The sequence below is a fragment of the Rhipicephalus microplus genome, chromosome X, assembly GCF_043290135.1.
Source record: "Rhipicephalus microplus isolate Deutch F79 chromosome X, USDA_Rmic, whole genome shotgun sequence".
In the NCBI taxonomy this organism is placed as follows: domain Eukaryota; kingdom Metazoa; phylum Arthropoda; class Arachnida; order Ixodida; family Ixodidae; genus Rhipicephalus; species Rhipicephalus microplus.
This window is the reverse complement of record NC_134710.1, coordinates 376,319,517-376,339,745: the sequence shown is the minus strand read 5'-3', so window position 1 is coordinate 376,339,745 and position 20,229 is coordinate 376,319,517. Positions and strand designations below refer to the sequence as shown.

At 43.9% G+C, this 20,229-nt stretch overlaps 2 protein-coding genes across 4 annotated transcripts; one reads left to right on the top strand and one right to left on the bottom strand.

Annotated features, from left to right (window-relative positions):
* The first annotated feature begins 95 nt into the window (after positions 1-95).
* On the top strand, positions 96-1,376 carry LOC142775384 (uncharacterized). Its single transcript, XM_075876749.1, has 4 exons — positions 96-269; positions 337-543; positions 622-819; positions 983-1,376. Exons 1-4 carry the CDS (start codon positions 120-122, stop codon positions 1,301-1,303), a joined length of 876 nt encoding a protein of 291 aa, XP_075732864.1. The 5' UTR covers positions 96-119; the 3' UTR covers positions 1,304-1,376.
* Positions 1,377-6,550: 5,174 nt separating this feature from the next.
* On the bottom strand, positions 6,551-14,583 carry LOC142776403 (uncharacterized). Of its 3 annotated transcripts, XM_075880022.1 has the most exons (4): positions 13,799-14,583; positions 11,417-11,643; positions 7,364-7,516; positions 6,551-7,266 (listed from the first exon to the last, which is right to left on the bottom strand). In XM_075880022.1, the coding sequence occupies exons 1-3, from the start codon at positions 13,800-13,802 to the stop codon at positions 7,391-7,393; spliced, it is 357 nt and encodes a 118-aa protein (XP_075736137.1). In that variant the 5' UTR covers positions 13,803-14,583; the 3' UTR covers positions 6,551-7,266; positions 7,364-7,390. The 3 variants fall into 3 exon arrangements, with proteins under 3 accessions (XP_075736137.1, XP_075736136.1, XP_075736138.1); XM_075880021.1 differs by having other exon boundaries at positions 6,551-7,516; XM_075880023.1 differs by having other exon boundaries at positions 6,551-7,516; positions 11,555-11,643.
* Positions 14,584-20,229: the final 5,646 nt, after the last annotated feature.

The following is a 20,229-nucleotide window of genomic DNA, read 5'->3' as shown; positions in this document are numbered from 1 at the left end:
AGCTATGTTCAGTGCAAAGTGTATTTCAAAAACATCTGCTCACACGTTTTGGGAAGTAAACTTAAAATCCTTTTTTTCCACACATTTTACAGCTGTTCAGTGAGAGTACTGCTTCGGCCATGGAGTTTTATAGCGAGCAGGAAGACTGCAAGAAGCTCCATGGGTCGGCTGCAACATCGCAATTCACAAGAACGTTGAACAAGCTGTTCGACTGCCTGAACTCTCGGAGGCCAGACCATGTTCGATTCAACGAAGCACAACACATTGCTGTGAGATTATTACATGTGTTATGAAGTGTTTTTCGTGTACTATAGATGAAGCATAATTTTATTCCAGGTGTTGAAGGACAGCATTGCATGGCTGGACAACTGGGAGAAATACATCAAGACATTACCGACCCAGAGGCAAGTCTGCTTTCTGAGTAAGCAGACATGTGGAGCCCTCAGACTGACACTGCATAGCTCAGTTGCACTCATCGAGAGCTTGCTGTTGTCTGGGTTTCGTTACGTTCTCGTTGGGAACTTCAGACAAGATCCTCTAGAGGTAAACATGATGACTTTTATGTGTATAAATGTGCTATGAATTTCTCATTGTTGCGATAAATTGATTTTTTCTTTCTAGAGGTTTTTCGGCATCGTCAGGCATGTTGCTGGTGACGGAGGGCAGCCGACTGTGCAACATTTTTTGTTCATCTATCGGATGCTCCCTGTAAACAACCTAGTTCGGCCGCCAAAATGGGCCTCGGTCGAGGGAGATGGACCCCAGCTCTTGCTCAAGCTCCAGGGCCTCTTTGACAAGGGAAAACCTGCCTCCAGTCAGGTAACGTGCCCCTTGCTTTTATTTATTAGCTCTAGTTTCTTTTTTTCAGGAGCAGTTTCACTACACAAATGACCAAATAACCAAATGAAACATAATGTGTTTTTGCATTTACGAATCTCAACTTATACATTGAAAGATTTGAAACTTGGAATGTATTTTGCAGATTGACATGTTGGCGGTCCTCTTTGATGACGTTCTTGAGGAGCCGGGAGAGGCAGTGAACAATGCATCCGTGCCTGACGTTACGCTCTCCACCAAAGAGTGCATTCTTGATTATCTTGCCGGTTACGTGGTAAAGAAGTTTTCAACGATAAGCTGCTCTGACTGCGTGGGAACACTCAAGAGCCAGACACGAGAGCCAACTGACCTAATCCAGAAGAAGTCAAGAGGATTCCTGCAAGTGCCCTCATCCCAGCTTCTCAGCCTGTTGCGCTGTGCTGATAATGATGAGCCCAAGGACGCGGGTTCCCAGCCGCTTTTCTGATGGAGGCGAAAAGAGAAAATGCCTGTGTTTTAGAGATTCCCGCGCATGTTAAAGATACCTGGGTGGTTAAAGTTATTCCGGAGAGCTACACTACGGCGCGCGCCCGATTGCCTGCATAGCGTCAGCGCGTTAAACCTCATAACCAAGTAATCAATTAACTTGTCGTTTTGGTGGGACGAGTGTGTCAGACACTGACCATACGAGTTTTTCTGTTGACACCCTATACCTATGTTGACAGCCGGGAAAGTCACTCAAGTGTGTAGCATTTACTCCTACGCGCGCTCATTATGCTGCTTCCATTTCGTGAGCGTTTTTCTTCATCATGTTGATGCTCACTTTTCAAACCTAGGTTATTTTTGTACATTATTAGCGCGCTATAAAATCGCGCAGACACAGCGCTAACCCAACGTGCTGTACGTTTGCACACCTATTTGCTAAGCGCAGCATGTCGCCCAGGGCTGTATATACCGATTTAAATCTGGTGCTAGTTAACTCAAATGCAGGAAACTGCAAAGACTACTCAAAAATCGAAAACGCCAGATGTCCTCCTTCTCAAAGCGAGAACGTAGCGGCCGTGACTACCGCAACGAACGAACGCTGCAACATATACGACTCAGTAACACGCGTGGCCTTGCCTCTATTTCACAGCTAAGCTCAGCGTCAACTGAATCAAAAACACGCACACTTCGCTCGCGTCGCTCGCGTTTTTACAGGTCACGTTTTTACAGGTGGAAATGAAGAGCAGATGAAATTAGGCGCATTGCCGACGGAGAAACAGCCGGCCCGCAAGCGTCGCCGGCCGCTGGCGAAGCCTTCACGCTAACAGGGGCGATCCTAGCGGCAGCTTTTGTCCCTGAATGAAACTTCGGCCGGAGTTTCGTGACCAGAAAAGCATTGAAGGACTCTGGTATGTATGAAACATTCAACTTTTTATTGTTTTTTTGTAGCGTGTTCACGTGCTCAATACCCATCAGATGTGCGAGAAATCGAAATAGCAACTGCCACTCTCGACTTGTTCTGGAAAAGACACAATAAAACAATGCAATTACGAGTGCTGGGAACCTTTGTTCTTTTGTATATTTGATTCCTAGGCATGATTTGAATTCTTATATAAACAAAAATAAAACCTGCAACATATTAAAAAAAGGCTACTATTGCAAGATGTGTGTTACAAGACGTGATTTTTCTAGACTTACTTCTCTGCAAGGCACATCTGGTGTCACAAACTTGTAAGTGTCCTCCCTTTTCCCCACGACATCTCCCGATCCCCCACCCCTCTCTAATAAAAAGGCACCAATGTAGGCCTCCGTAGGCCTCCGTGATTGCCTACTGGCACGCGGCGGGCCATTCTGGTGGCTAAGTCCAACAGTGGTGATTTCGACTTGCTATATTGGAGGTGCTAAAGGATCAAGAAAAGGCCGATATTTGTAAATTTCTTGAGAGTTCAGTGATAGTTTCTTCATGAATACCGTAGATTATTGGACCTCACTTTGTGTATAATGCTCCAATGAAAAAAATGGTTTCATCCTGTGTCACTGCAGAGTAAGAAGCCATCACATGTGCAGGCATCATTAAGCTTCTATATGACATTGCTAAGGTTCAGTGCATTCGTACCAATAATTCTCGTTAATTGAACATTTTGAGTATATACCTTGCTTGGGTTAGTATGTGTGAAACATAAATTTGAGATTTAAAATTATCATTGTGGCTTTCTGCAGCAAAGACACATTGATTAAAACTGATGACTCCGGAGCTACGGCAGAGGTAACATTCGTTCTGTTTTTTTTCGGTTACGGTAACGGTAATGCGTTACCTTTTTTATGTATCTATATAACGTGGAGCCGTGAAACGTTCCCTTTTTTCTTATTTGAGTAACGAGTGAGGTATTTAGTTACTTTTTATTGTAACGGATACATCACTAAATAGACTTACAGGAGTGATGTCGGCCCACACCGTCAGTTGTTGCGGTCTATAGGCTGGCTGTAAACATTACATGGATATATTCCTTTGACCCAGCACGTGATAGGGAAGGGTCGCTCGACCATTGAGGATCTCGACCTTTGAGAAATACGCAACAGCTTCTTAATAATATGCATATCATCCCAGCGAAGCGTGCACTTCGTTTCGTTAAAGTTTACAGTCAACGTGAGTGCTGTCGTCACGCCGTATGTTTTAGGTAGAAATTTAGCCTACTCAAAATACCCAAAGACGTCGATCCACCTCGCAACGCGTGGCTACCCGCTGACGGTTCTGTATGAAAATGGCATCCACAGTGAAACATGTTGCATCTGCTGAAATTTTATCGCAACATTATTATACTGCCACGCTCGGTTGTATTTCCATGTCACTGTCTTGCGCAAAGGCACTGCCGTAGTGGTTCAGTAGCTAAGGTACTCGGCTGCTGATCCGCAGGTCGCGGGATCAAGTCCCACCTGTGACTGCTTTATTTTCGATAGAGGCGAAAATGCTGTAGGTCCATGTGCTGCAATTTGGGTGCATGTTAAAGAACCCCAGGTTGCCAAAATTTCTGCAGTCCTTCACTATACGGCATCTCTCATAATCATGTGGTGGTTTTGAAACGTTAAACACCGCATATTAATCAATTGCCTTGCGCAAAGGACGCTTGGCTGTCTGCGGAAACTCTAGATTATTTTGAAATCTTCTGATAAGCTTGAAACACCTACACTATGGATGCTACGTGTATAAATGGCGACGTACCTTCGCGCAGATCATTTTACCGACGACCAATGCTCTAATTACCGCTATCAGTGTAAAGCACAAATTTCTAGTACTTTGCACTTTCCTATGCACATGTTCACTCAATAAAAAGTGTCGCCTTGAGAAACCCACGTACCATATTCTTTGCCGTCGCAAACGCGTGACAATGCCGTAAGTGAAATGAGAACGCTGAAATGATCGATACAAAACAGTGAGATGGGGCGTAAGTGCACGCCGAAGTTTGATTCGAGATGCGTATACCACAAGCTATTTTCTTGTATAGAACCAATATGATGCGGATTTGCTAAATTACTGTGAAGTTGAATGTCAAGAAAGGAAGAACACGAACTTGGAAAGAGACAGTGGAGACGAAAAGTGATAGGTATTCACGTAAAGTTTGATCGGTCATTCCACTATCCCAGGTGTATTCGAAAAATGTCGCGCTGATTTACTCTATTGAAAGCAGTCTATTGCGAAAATGTTTTGCAGAGAACAATATTTTTATATGTGACCGAAATTCCGGCTATAGGATGGGCCCTATATCGAGTCCTAAGATAAAAGCACATTTACTGAGTGAGTGTATGTGGGCTCTATTTATTTTGCCGACCTATTGTTCCGAATATTTAAAACCTCCCACCTTGTTGTCGTATTGACGTTCCGGCTTGTAAAGCCGAAAATTTTATTTTTCGAATGATAAGACTGTTACTATCTCCCCCCTCCCCCGAACTCGTTCTAGGGTTGGTCCTTTGATAAAAACCAGTCATATATCTTTAAAAAATGCTTGGATATTAACTATTCATAACTCTCATTTAAGGATGTGGAAATGAAATGACCATCACTAAATGACTGATGAGGTGAAATAATAACATTAAAAAGCATAGTAAACGTGACTAAAAAGCTAATTCTACAAAAACAATGTAACCTGAACTAATGAAGTCACCACACATGTAAAACCTCATGCAATGTATATTGCATACCTGCAAGGTGCAGTTATTCTAGCGCTTTTTGCACTGAAATTTGGTCACGGAGTTAATCCCGTTCACGGTGGTGCTATTTTTAATTTTAACGGTTGAATATCTAACGAAGCATTAGGAAATTCTTTGCATGAAACACGTACTTTTTTGCGATGTAGTTGAGCATAGTATACATTGTGCTGACGCGAAGTTTAATGCAGGTGATGTGTTGATAGAGTACACCGTTCGGTGACTGTGGTAAAATAGAAACAGCAATTTATGTTAATTCATGCTACAAAACTCACGTGACCTGCTCCCAGAGAACAGAAGAATGCATAACGAAGTGCGTTATTAATGAACGGAAGAATTAAATAATTCTCGGTCTTTAATGTTGTTTCTGTAGTCCAATCTACAAACGTTCGTATTAAACGAGCATGACGGCACGAAGGCATGGAATGGGGTTCTGCAGCATGTTTTGACGCATAGTGCCACTTCATGTCACCTTTATTACGTGACATTGGAATCCACACTGAGCTTGATCTATGATTATGTACCTAATCAACGGAGAATGAATACTAAGCTCCGGTTTCATTATTAATGTGGCTTCAAAAACGAGAAAGCAGCACGATTCGCAAGCAATCGAGCACCCGTTCTGTTTTTCTATTGCGTTGAACTGCTTGTGCCCTCAGATGCCACTTCAGTTTTTTCTTGAATAATTGTGGCGATTGGGAAAGTTGTGAGCGCCAAACAAGACGTTAACAAGAACGAAAAAGACAGGACAGATGCTTGTGAACGTCATGTGGAAGCATTAGTTTGCGCTCAAAATTTCCCGATAGCAATGCGCCATCTGGCTGAATTTCAAGTTTTGTTAAAATGTAGCAATGGCACACACCATGGGCTTTTGTCATGTCATTTGCTACCAGTTCAACAGCGGCGGCGTATTTTAAGGTACCATAAAAATTGTCGCGGTCATATTTCAAGAAAGAAGGAGGCAGAAACGCACCGTTCATGTCGTACGTGATCCTTTATCACTCGCGAAAATAAATTTATTGGTCGAAGAATTCTGTTACCTCGTCGAAGAATTCTGTTACCTCTCGGAAATCAGAGAGGCTTCCCAGGCAGCACGCCGCCGTTGGACCAATCTTGGACCAACATCGGCTAACATCGGCACCGACGTCGGGCCGACGTCGGAAGTGCAACTTCTTCCAATGTCGGGCCGACGTTCAAGCCAATGATGGGCCGACGTTTTGCCGATGTTTTAGCCAGTATGCAACCAACATTGGGCCGACGAAGGCCCATCGTATTGCCGACAAAGCTGCCAATGTTCGGCCAACATTGGGCCATATTTCAGCCAATCACATGCCATTTTTACGCCGATGTTTGCTGCACGACGAATATTGGCTACGGATGTACGACCGACATTGGACCAATCCAGGGCCACATTGCAGCCAATCAAATGCCGTTATTACACCGATGTTTCCTGCACGACGAATATTGGCTACTGATTGGCTTGCCATTATGTAACCATTATTAGTAGGGAATTTTTTTTACCAGAAGATTTAAACAATATGCCTCGATGACCCGCTCTTGTAGCTTTGCAGCCCTGTATACTTGGGGCAACAGAAAATTGAATGCTGAGAACTGAAAGCAGTTACCCGATCTATTTCATCTTTAATACCTCATTCCCTTTGCTAACACTAGAAGTGTAGTTTATTTTTTTACCAATTTATCTTTTGCAATAGCGAGTGCTTTATTTGGTACTGGTATTTGGTACAGCAAATCGAAAAAAGTCGTTAGGAAGTAAATGTTGAAAGCGTATGTCCCCCACATGGTAATCGAGAATATTCATAGTTTAGAGCATTTTTTTGTAACTAAAACATGGTGATGGTGCTTCCGAATCAGCATAAGCTAGCCGAACAGTGCACCACCGACAGTCTGCAGACCATTTATTCTTTGTTTTTTATTTATTTGGTACAACAAAAAATGTATACATTGAAAAATATATATACACAACTAAAAAAGGCCCGCTCTACTGCAGGTCAGGTTGCGTTGGGGGCACAGTGACAGTGGTGCTGTCAAGGCCCTGGCTGCTGTGGCTGGGCAGGAAGCCAGCTGCCGCGAGCAGCCGATAATCTGCACTCTGAGAGTGGGGATCATCGGGCTGCTCCACAACAAATGCTTCTCTGAAGTGCCGCTTCCTGCCCCCACAGCGATCACCAGACCCTGGCAGCCACTTCTTAATAAAGTTGAGGGCCTCCGCCTGGTCGCACCCTGCTTTTTAGCGGATGACATCTGCATACAAGAACAAAAATACCATAGCACACATGAAGCACTGCAGTACAGAGAATACACAAGGGTACACACACATAAAACAATGAACAAGTCTAACCTGTCACTAATCTACAGAGCCTCAGGTTCACAAAGGCCCTTTTATGCCATGAAGGCTGTACAGCACTTGCACGTCATGTGCCAATACAGCCTTCATGGCATTCACACCAATTTCTCGGAGGCCAAGTCCCCCAATCTGCAGGAGGTGCTTGCGCTGTAAAAAAATGCAAGAAGCATAGATGGGGTAAACGCAACAGCACATCGAAATGTTTTCATGATAAAAATCTGCAAGAAGAGGACACTGAAAACAACAACTTGAATTTTTGGGCATCACAACATTTCATTGTTTTTTTTCGCTAACTTCAACTCAATTGACCTAATACCTGTGTCACACGGGAGCGCAAAAAGTCTTTTAAGTAAGCGGTCTTTTACGAAGTTGAAAGACTTTTAACAAAGAGGTGTTTGCGGCGCAGACACACGGCAGCAACGATCTCCTTTTAGTGTTTTCGTTCGAAGACGCTAGCGAAAGCGTGGCGCTAGCAGTTAAAAGAGAAGCAATGAAAATTAAACGATGTATCACGATGTACAAATTAAAGACTTGTTGCACTGCTCGTTTCTTTAAATAAATTTAAGAATAAGAGATGAAGAAACACCAATGTGAATGTTTTTGCACTAGATAAGGAAGCATTCCCATAACTAGCGACGTGCACAAGTCCGTCTGGCACCACTGTGCTTTTATTTACCGTGTTTTTCGCTGCTATCGACTGCTCTCGACACGTAATGGGCGACCGTACGGGAGAAAAAGCGAGGATCGCAAGCCTCACGGCCTGCCTTCTCGCTCTGGAAAGCGACGCAGACGCTGCAAAAGCCGCCAAGGAGAGGATAAAGCAGCGCAAGACCGAGCGTCACCACTTGATATTGCCGACGCGTTGTAGCTGCTTACGAGACTAGAAAAGGAAATAACCATTAAAAGAGTTCATTACACCTTCTGCAGGATATGAAATTTGTTTTTACAAAGAGTTTTGATGACAGAAAAATAAGCATTCGCTCTTTTTTTCCCACCACTCGAAAAGTGCTGGCGCCCACTGGTTCCGAGGCTACTCATTCGGAGCAGTAAAAGAGATCGACGAACGCCGTTTACGAAAAAGACCGCTTCTGAAAATGAGTTCGCTCTGTGCCGTGTGTCTGCTGTCAGGAACTCCTTTTCGGAAAAAGACCGCTTACTTAAAAGACTTTTAAGTGCCCGTGTGACAGGGGTATAAAATGGTTTCCACATCAGCCCTCTCACACTCAGTGTGAGAACCTTTCAGAGTCCTTCTCTGAATGCAGTTTCGCTGTTATGAAATCAAATACAACACTGTTATAACCCTTCATAAATATTGATTCTAGCTATGAAATAGTATAATTACTTTGTACAGTGCTCGAATTCCAATACACGTTTCTTCGAGGTTACAATGTCTTTGCCTGAATGATGACCAGGAGTAGCTTCTACAGGTGAAAAACGATAAAATATGTGGAATTCAAAAAGAAGCTAGGACATGTTTTTAATCAATGCATTGTAAGCAGAGCACAACAAGATAAATGAACATGATCAAGGCATACTAAGAGGCAACCTTAGAGCGACCAAATCTTGGTCATAGATGAAACTGATAGAAAAATAAAGGTCGCACTAGATGGTCGCACCATTTGCTGTTTATATTTTTCTGTGATAGCCAACAAAGAGGCATGTCGCTATAGAAATCTCATCACAATAAACAAAGGTGCATTTTTCTTCACACTGCGAAATTGGGTGCATGTTAGATTTTTAAAAAAGTAAGAAATCGGCTAACACAAGGCAGGGTGAACTGTAGCTCAAAGTAGAGAGAGCCGCAGCGGACACAAAATAGGGTGATAAATGAACAAAATTACTGAATGTCTGTTTTAAGCAGGCTATTGCTGGTCACTGCCCATCAAACACACGATGCCGCCTACATCGTCTGCTAGCTTAGGACAGTTCACTCGGACTTCACAGACTATAGTAAATACAGTCGAATCTCATTAATTCCAACACACTTAATTCGAACTGACGCTGTGGTCCTATCAAAGCTATACCGCGCTCCAAAAATGCTCTCAGCACCCCGCCCAATCCTGCGGTGGCACTTCCGACACCTCATCGCTGTGCTTGAAGAAGAAAATGAAGAAAAGGAAAGAAAAGACTGCGGTGGAATGTTTGCCAAATGCCAATCTGCGACATTCCTGTGCCCCGCTTCGGCTTTTTCCGTCCCTGCCACGTAGAGACCCTTCTCTTCTTAACACTGCGCATGAAGAGAAAGAGGGGAAAAAAAGCTGTCGCAGAGAGTTGGCTCTCTCATGCCGATCTGCAACGCGCCAGTGTCACGCTTCCCTGTTTTTCGTTCCTGCTATGTAGAGACTCTTATCCTTTCAACATCGCGCATGAAGAGAGAAAAAAAAAAGCTGCCGCGGAGTGTTTCTCTCTCGAATGCCGATCTGCTTTTTTCCAGGTGGAGACGCTCCTCCATTCTCATCATGTGCTGGCCACGCTCCGGCTGCAGCGCAGATGGTAACAGCGGAAACACAGTTGTCTTCGAAGAGTGTCAGCATTGGACATTGCCGCGCGTAACTTCTTTTGCCAGGAGAATACTGAAGCCGAAGTACAAATGCTTTGCAAACTGCACGCAAAACTTGTTGACTCGTTGCAAGGCCAACGTGTACAGACATGTATTGACAACTTTAATTAACGACGGATGTCCTGTAATTTGTGAATAAAACTTCTCCATGCACATGCATCACTGCATGGTGAGCCCTCCGCTCGTTTACCGTATTTACTCTATTCTACCGCGCCCTCAATTGTAACGCGCGCCCGGTTTCCACGACAAAAAAAAAAAAAACTAAGACATCGGTTGCAACGCGCACCCTTTTTTCTCGTTGGCCCGCTTGATCACACCACTCGCGAAAACGACTCTTTTTGAGAGCGTCTTCCGTTTAAATATGAAGTACGGGGGAAGCTTATGCCTATCTGACGTGCAACAGAGCATTGCTGTCACTCTAGTTTTACCGTGGCCTGATGTCAGTACACAAACTTGCTTCGCCCCCTTCTCCTAGACAATTGTGGTGCCAGGCATGTCGAAGTAAAGGGGCGTGTGATCGGCATTCCCGATTTGCCCAAGCAGGTAGCCGTTGTTGTGCCGCAAGTTTAGGAGGAACCTCTGAAGACTCTGAAGCTTTTCTTCGTACTCCTCCGGCAACTTCCGGCATATGCCCGTTCGCCTTCGGAGGGAAAAGCCTTTTCTCTTCATTAAGTTCGTTATCCAGCACCTGCTCGCTTTAAAATGGCTCTGCATTAGCCCTTTTTCTAAGGCTAACTGCATAGCCTGCACTTGGAGCAGTTCTGTCGTCACGGGCCGCTGTGCCGCTCACTGCTTAATCACATACTCGCCGAGCAGCTCTTCAATTTGTGGAAACCGACCCTGCTGTGGTCCACTGAAGCCTTTGCGTGAATCTTTGCTGTCGACAATATTCTGCTTTTGTTTCCGCCAGTCCTGCACGCACGTTTTGGGAACTCCGAATTACCGCGATGCGGCCCGATTTTTGTCCGTTCCGGCACACGCGACGACTTTTCTTTTAGAAGCAGCATTGTGGTGCACTCGTCGAGTTTTTGGAGTCGGCCCTACCATGCCGTCGATGCTAATGTACTACAAGATGACGAACTCCTCAGCACACGTATGAAGTGCCGCGCATGGGAAACACATAGGCAGAAATGACCGACGCGCCATGTTGACGCACGTAGGAGGCGGCCATTTTGTAAGTGGCGATGGCAATAGAATGACCATATTCATTTTTTTTTCGTACTCGATTCTAGCGCACATGCGGTTTATGAACTCTCTTAACCGGAAAAAAGGTGCTTGTTAGATTAAGGTAATTACGGTAACTTTCATTATTTTGAACTTCTTTTAATTTGAACAAATTTTCTGGCCTCTGGAGTACGAATTATTCATATTCGACTGTAGTACAGTGGCTCATGAGATAACCTGACTAGTTTGTTTCCCGAAACACCTAAAGCAGTACTAAATTTCTGCATGTTACATAGGCATATTAAAAATCAAGAAATATACACCAAAGCTGCAGCCACAGCTTTACTCTGCACAGCTGCCTCTGCTGCCTCCACTTCTCCAATTGTACCAGCAGGCAGCCGGGGAAGGTCAGAGGGGCGCTGTGCTGGCTGGGCGTGCTGAGGCACGGACAAGAGCCGTACCTTGTGCTTCAGCTGTCGCACCTCCTGCAGAACCTCTCTTTGTTGCTGCCGGATGCCCAGTTGGATCCGCAGGATCCGTAGCAATAGAGCTGAAACATACAAGAGTACATACCATATTTACTTGCACAATTTGCATCCTCACATAATTTGCTCACCAGTATAATTAGCCAGCCTGCTTTACTACAAGAAACTTTTTGCTCGCATACTTTGCCCTCCCCAACCAGCCCGAGCCACCTTGCCAGCACACACACAGACACATTTGACTTCATGATGCTCTGGTCAGGCACATCTCTTGTCGAGCAGGTGAGTGCAGTCTTGCACAAAATGGACTGAGTGCAAGGTCCCTTCTTCCATGAACTTTTATGCTTTCCCTAGAATATCGAACTTGAAAACTGAAACCTGTTTATGTGTAGTCCGAAATGCCTAAAGGTTTGCCTCCTATCTTCCCACCTCTTCCACGGCAAGAATGTATTCCAGAGACACAGCACAGATGTTGAACGCGTGCAAGGACCTGTCACTAGATGAGGCAGGTTTTCGCACTCTTTTTTTTTTCGGTTTCGCCATCTGGCCATTGCGTTTTTACCATTCCTTGTGATAGGCTACAATAATTATATACGAGGCAGATTGCTGTTATAAAGCTTACCGAAGAAAACTGAAACCGTGCTACCGCTAAGCACATCAGCGTGGAGTTCTTCGACATGCAATATTCAGTATGGGAGCCAGCAGAAGAGTGCGTTGAATAAGACTTAGCATAGAAGCTTGGGTTTGTTGGTTAGATATCGGAGGGAACACAATGCAATAGAAGACTGGGACAAGGAATGGACACACACACACATGAAGGGCGACACACACAGCACTGTGTTGGCATCGCGCTTCCTTGTCTGCATCTTACTTTACGTTGGGTTCCCGACAATTATTGGAGAGTACTTATGTTCTCTGGTATAACCCTGTCGTGGGAACTGGTTTTTGTGAGCACTGTTCGGAAGAACTTCAAGAAAATGGGGGCATTTGAACAGGCTTAGCAAACAAATGACAATCCGCTTTGAGACAGCTGTGACAGCGCCTGCAACATATATTCCCAGTTGAGCTTTTAGGCCAGTGATTCCTACTAGCTTCGCACATGACCGGATTGACAAAAAAAGTACACATAATACGCGAGTATATACCGCATTTGACTCTGTGGCTTTGATGAACCAGGCAGATACACAAATTTATCCAAAACTCCATTGATTCTGTTGCAAAATTATTCAACAAACAAATTGCGATGTTATCCATGTGTTATCCATGTTGTCCATACGATTGTGGCACTTTACCATTGCAGCTTTCCAGGAGGCACACATAGTACAGCGTTAGTTCACCCCTCGCAGTTAATTGTATGCAGTAGGTTGCTCACAGCAACTGACTGCATGCAATGGTGAACATCTTGCATGCTTGCACCGCTGTTTCAGCATGCTGGCTGCTTCCCATACGGCTATCAATTGATGTTCACAAAATTGGGAAGATGAAGAAAGACTACACAGTGCCCTCTGGCCACCCTATACTCCAAACCTCCAGCCAACAAACAAACAAAAGAAACAGAAGTATGCAAATGAATATTATTCCTAATGCAGCTGGAATGGAGTGTAGTTTTCACCAATTCTGTGTGTTAAGTCAATATGGAGTGAGTTAACTCCATAAAGTAGCTTTTCTCATAACAGTGTTCACTCTATTGTAACACAAGCAGTGACTTCATAGCATCTAGAAGGAAAAATAGAATCTTCAGTATTTGATAGAAATGTGAGGCTCTACCTTAAAACAACAATAATCTGGAAGAAGAACTCATTACATTCGAAAAAAAAAGAGGTAGCACAGTTGATCCCCTTTACAAGAGACACTGATGTAACAGACAAACGGGGATAAGAGGCACCAGTGTGCAGGCTGACATTTGGCCCATCATGCATCAGGCACTCCGTAGATGCGCCTGTCCAGACGGGAGCCCTGCAGTCAAGCATGCTGAGCAAGACTGTTGACCACTGTACAATGACACATTGCCACAAAATTTCAAAACTTAATTTCACAGACTTCTGCAAAAGCTTCTTACACTATTGCATAATTTTTGCACAAGCTTCGCTCATTCTTGCGTGATTTTCGTCAGAACATATGTGTTGGAAGTTGTATGTCCCCAAAAACTTGCACAATACAAATAGCATACATTAAAGTCTATCACTTAATACGTGCATAGTGTAACAATGAAAGGAAACTCACGCATGGTTTGCTCCGAGCCTTCCCCGTGCGGTGCCTCTTTGAGCCTTGGAGAGCACTGTACAGCTAGAGCAAAGTAGCAGCAATCCAGTGTTAATGGCAGGTTAACAAGACAACAAAACTAACCCCCATATTCATAAACGCTCCCCGACTCGGCTTTCACCCTTCACTTGACAGAGTTGAGCACTGTGCCGCTGCTCGTTTGAAAGCGACGCTGCGCTACTCGAGAATCACAGCAGATTATTGCTGACATGCAGCAATTTTTTCTGCTTAGAGACGGCGCTCCCATCAGCCATCTCAAGTGAAGGTGAAGCGTTGAGTGGAGGGACGTTCTAGAATACGGGGGTGAGATTGCTTGCAAAAACACTACAATAGACACACTTAATTTTTACACTTCATCTATATTGTACAGCTACACACATTCTGCATCCTTATAATGCAACATATACATACAGGCTTATAAAGTAAACACTGTAGGCTGCTCAAATAACACCTACACAAAAAAATTACCCAAAAGTGGCCATGGGCAAAGTACTTTTATTTTAAACTCACAAAACTTTTGCGGTGATGGAGAATAAATAAGACAGGTTACGCTTGGAGGCACATGAGACCTTCGCAGCTTTCATAAAGTACAAAAAACAATATGGTATGTGTGTGTATGTACGCATGAAGCTTCAGCCTTTACATACGGTTTCTTGAAAGAATCGACTATGAATTTTATGGCACCTGTGTCCTTCAGCGCAATTGAAAGCCTGCTGATCAGTGTGTGCAATTGTGGAATAGTTACATGGAAAATGGCGTGAAACGCCTAAAATCAAATTTTTCTAGCTAGGAAATATGCAGCTGTGTATACACAACACATGCTGCAAACAGTGGGAGGTGACCACAAGAGTGATTTGAGTGTAAGCGGCAGTATTCCGCATTCATGCACCCCGCCATTTTCAACTGTTGCCCAAAAGCAGCACCACTTCAGCGTGCTACTTTTTTTTTTACATCATAAACAGCACGGAATACAGCAAGGATGAAAACAACACATGCAATTAAATTTTGAGCACTATTTATGGTGCGCATGATCGATTGATTGTTGATATGTGGGGTTTAACGTCCCAAAACCACTATATGATTATGATAGACGCCGTAGTGGAGGGCTCCAGAAATTTAGACCACCTGGGGTTCTTTAAAGTGCACCTAAATCTGAGCACACGGGCCTACAACATTCCCGCCTCCATCGGAAATGCAGCCGCCGCAGCCGGGATTCGAACCCGCGCCCTGCGGGTCAGCAGCCGAGTACCTTAGCCACTAGACCACCGCGGCGAGGATGGTGCGCATGAAAAAAAAAAAAGGCCTTTCTACAACGACGAATTCATAATTTGCCTTCACGGACCTTCTGTTAGGCTGCACCACATACAGATTTTTTGTGGCTTTCAAAAGAGATTTGAAAAAAAAAAATAGTAACCGTGTTTACTCTCGTCATGAGCGCACTCACTAAGTCACCCTCATTTCAGTCGCCAAAATTTTGAATTTTTTTTTCTTCCACATATTAAACACACACCTTACGTTCATCCGCTGAAGTCCCACGGGCTCCCCCCCCCTTGCCGCCTTCGCTCGCTGCCACGTGCCATTTTATTTTTGTTTCTATTTGTTCACGGAACGTCCCCTGTCTTTTTTAATTATCTCTTGTAACATATGTGGCATTATCTTGTTTCCGAGGTGCCACAGGTGCTCTGCTATGTAGATGCACCATTAAACTAGTATTTTTGATCAACTGTGCATTTCTGATGTTTACCTTGCAAGTACGTAAAACTGGCATGCTTCTTGATCTACGATACACATGTGGCTTGTCTCACTTTGAAGGAAAAGTTGGCATACAATGGTGTAAATGCTTATAATTTGAAATATTGAGGCAGCAGCACACCGGAGATGATCATATGGTAAAGAAACAAGTGCTGCCTTATTACTGGCAAGTTGTCACTTATATGTACAAATAAATTTTGCGAGCTAAAAAAAGTACAAAAGCACAGCGAGGCTATGATGTGGTTCAACCTGTGGATTCGCTTCATTTATCACGCCATATGATGAAGCTTCCTTTGGTAAAACTGCTCAGATAAGAAAAAAAGTTTGCTGTCCAATACAGCAACTATACAAAGTGTGCACGTGCATCTCGCAGCGCCTTTTCGTCACTTCCGAAATGCGCCACCAACATGCCCGGGCACCAACCGAATCTATCGCCTACAACTGCCATGTTGTCTCCTCGTGCTTGCACCCGTTTAGTTTTGCCTCACGATGCAAGTTTGAGAAATTATGAGCTGCTAGTGAGGCAAGTTGATTTAGTAGTCCACGCAGAGGGAGCAGAGCTTAGGGTGTTTCTTCGCTGAAAGTTATAACCTGAAATTGAGAACGCACATTCCGATTTTCCTAAAAGTACCAGCGTATTTGGCTGGTGCAGATTAACAAAAGCTACTTGAAGAAACTTTGCAATATTTGCATCTTCAGGTGCAACTTCATTACGGGTAAGTGCCATAGCCAAGTATTTACCTGCAAACAGATATAGCTTACCAAGATACTGTACATACAAACTTGTCCGCAGTTAAAATCATGATGGCAAGGAAGGCGGTTAAAATCGTGATGGCGATCACGGAGATTTGGTATTGCATTGAAACAAACTATAAAGAATGGGAAACAATATTAGTTCACTTTGAAGTATAGCCGATCGGTTCAAGTTGGGCGTCATGATTTTTTTTAATTAGTCAATTAATTCTATACACGGTCTCTATCATGTTCAGTGACTCCACTGTACATTAGCGTACAACAAAAGCAAAATACAAAGTGAAAAGTGTGTTAAAGCATATGCGAAAAATAAAGTGATGACTGGCATTACCGCGGCACACACCACGCAATGTCGCTATCTGCCTTGTATAATATTTTCCTCGACTATTTCCACAAATTGCAATCAAAGAGGCTCAAGCTCAACATCAGCACTGTTTAAAACACTTGGGGGGGGGGGGCATTGCTACTTTGGTGGCGTAGGCCGTGACAATATATTCATAATATTATATCTCTTGTAAACTTGCCTAGCTCTGCACGACTAGTTTTCGATGGGAGCAGCTGCGCTTCGCACATCCACTCTTAAAATTGCGGCTCGAGAGATTTTGAGCTTTCACTTGTTTTTGGGCAAGGCAATCTGTAGTGAAAGCAAGATAATAGGCCCTCGTAGGTTGTGGCGGGCAGTCGGTGTACGCCGTGGCTGGTATATGTGTCGCACATCTTGATTATCTGGTCTTGTATCGAGTGAACGAGCGAGGCCTTCCTAATCCAATGAGCTCGTTAAAGTAAGACAACAAAAAACCACAATGCTTCCACATTGTTCACAGCAACAGATGACGAGCCCCCAACAAACCGCACTGCAGCACGTGAACTGCCGTAAGTACCCAGGGAGTTACACGGGCATGGCGGGAGAGGGCGACAACGGCAGAAGTGACATCACAAGAACACTATGTATAAAGAGGACATTTAAAGACTTTTTTCCCATTTTTAAACTTCGTGCACTAATCTGTCACAATTTATAGCTCAGAATAGTTGTATTTTGAAAAGGGCACTAATTCATAAGCCCAATGGTTCAAGGATGGGTGCATTTAGGGGGCCCATTCTACGTTTTACTTATGCCCTTCAAGAACTTGCTTACAGGGCCAAAGTCCTGTTTCAGAAAGAACACGCTAGTGCGTGGCCAGCAGTCCGTCAAGCATTAGTGCTGGTGAGATTTGGAAATGCAGCGCATGAGCATCCTCATCTGCTACTTCTCTGCTCATGCTCTCGGGGCTTACTTGCGAGGCACGGTCCTTCGCACTTTTCATTTTCACACTGTAAATCAACTGATACCAACTATGCCTTCCATTATTTAATAAACCAATATTTCATGGTCACGAGGACGAGCTTACAATGTTTCCTACATCAGACCTGAACAGCATTTTGAGTCATCGAAACTTGCTAGTTGCAGCGAGCATTATGCGAAAAATATGATGTGCTTTACGGTGACAACTTGCAAAACACTGCAGCAACGATTAAAATCATGCATTTTTGTGCTCACAGGAAATCCCTGAAGCAGGAGGCACTGGGCTAGATAAATTGTGCAGCTAAAATACGGATGCGCTTTCCAATGCTGTCATGCGTACAGGCGGAGAAATGGCAGACAAAACTGGGCGCACCCCGATTCTATGCGCATGCGTCCCATTCACAAGCCTCGCTGCCAGTTAGCACTACATGGCTCACTGTCCATGAGCTCGCTTGTTTCCTGTAACAGTGGACCATACGGTACACCTATTTAAAAACGAGGATAGAATGTATATAATGCAGCATCTGATGAAGCCATGACGATGTGTTGCTGATGAAATCTGGAACTCTAGTTAGTACCCTTATTGTTAACCAGCCGACCGACTAGCAAAAAGATTTGCGACTGAAATGATGGCATCTACACCTGCCCTTAAAGGGACACTGAACAAAGTTTTTGCCGCCGAGATTTTCAGCTAAAGCAAAAGATTGGGCTATGAAATTCATAGACAATAATAATTTCAAGCAGAAACTACGAAAACATACTGAATTTAATGAGCCTTTTACAAAATGCCGCGTCTAGCTCTTAGACACGGCGTTTTCTAAAAGGTCGCGACATTTATTTTTCAAGTTTTTTTTTTTGTTATTCAAGACAAATCTACGGTGCATTGTTCACAGAAAAGAAAATTGCCTCGGTATGATTTATTTGCGAGCAGCTAGCTAATTTTAAGGCAGGCGCGTTGATTCGTGAACTGAAGGATGCGAGTGATCGATCTTGCCTGCTAGTGGCTAGGCGACAAAGGCTTTACCTCATGTCCTGATGTAGCTAAGTCACGCAAATGGAGCAGAAAATGTGCATTATCATTTATTTCACCTAAATATCACACGTATGTGACTTATTGCCGGTGACAGGTGATCAGGATGGAGTCGACAAGTTGCAAATCTGAACAAGAATTCACTCGAATGAAAAACCAACCTATACTCACGTGCACGGTGAAGTCGAACACGTCGTCCGTCAATGTTGTTGCTGATGCCCGAAAAAAAAGAGAAGAGGACAAGCGACGGGGTCGTCTCTTTCTATAAAGTCGGCGGAACTGCCAGAACGGCCAACACAAAAGGCATCGGGTTGACATTCCTCCATCTGGGCATCAGTCGCTCCACCCGGGCATGCAGCTGCTACTGGTTCTACTACTGTCCTCTTCCCCGTGCCTCTTCCCGACATTGCAGTGTTGCTGCCATACTCGCGAACCTTTTTAAATTAAAGCACGCAATCATGTATTATAGTGCGCCATACTAAACTTAAAAACAGTGCGCCGGTACATGAGATCACGAAGCGCGGTCCACGCCATCACAAGAGCAATTAGAGAAAGGAAACAAAGAAAACAAAAATGTATAAAATATTTTGTCTCAATACGATCCGCAATCCAGTTTCCTGCAGCGGCTTTTGGCTCTGTATGAACGGCCAAGCCAGTGCCAAGCCAAGCTTGCTTCCCTGATCAGCTGTTTGTTTCCATCGAAAATTCAACAGTGAACTGGCAATTTGTTTAGATGATATTGCTAAAGGGCTTGAAATTGAATATTTCTCTACGTACTACTGCTGTACTTTTCCTCTCTGTTTCCTGATCACAGTGATGAGATTGAGGAGGTTACAATTTAGAAAACAGCAAGTGCAGCTCAAGCATTGCTAGTATCGCTGTTTCGGTAATAAAATGTTACAAAGATTTTGCCCCGCGACCTGCTTGTCGTGTTCGAGCTCCCAGTAGAAATTTACGGTGCCGCATTTGAAAGAGTTGAATAAAATTGCAATATTACGACAGAAAGGCTCTGAAGCAACTTCGCATTTTATCAGGCCTACACCTCCCACACCTAGGCGAGTAAAACTCGTCGATATTATCTTGCAAAGCTGTGTATAATATTTAAAACACATTCTTTAGCCCACGATGAATTGTTCTCTCGTGTGGCTTCTCCATTTGGTACTGTCATGTTAACTTACAAAGGCAACTTTCCGTATTTAGTCTCTTTAGATGTTGCAAAAGCTTTACACGTGGTGTGTATGCCATACTGATAATTCTCCTCGTAACCTGGGTCCGCCTCTTTAAACAGCGTCACATTTTATTGTTCGCAATTGTGTTTGTTTTATACTGTAAGCGAGCTGTGTGATTTCATCAATATTCACGAGTGTTCCCTGACTATATAAACACGTGCGTCTTATTTGGTGCGGTGCACGTTTGTATGTAGCAAAAAATGTCATTTCGTCAGCGTGTGTCTGCATACACTTGCATGCCCTGCAGTACGTGTACATAATTAATGCAGTAAGGACTGCAATGCATAGCCTTGCATGGGACATATATTCCATGCACCCTCAGAGAAATGTTGTTTGTTATGAGCCT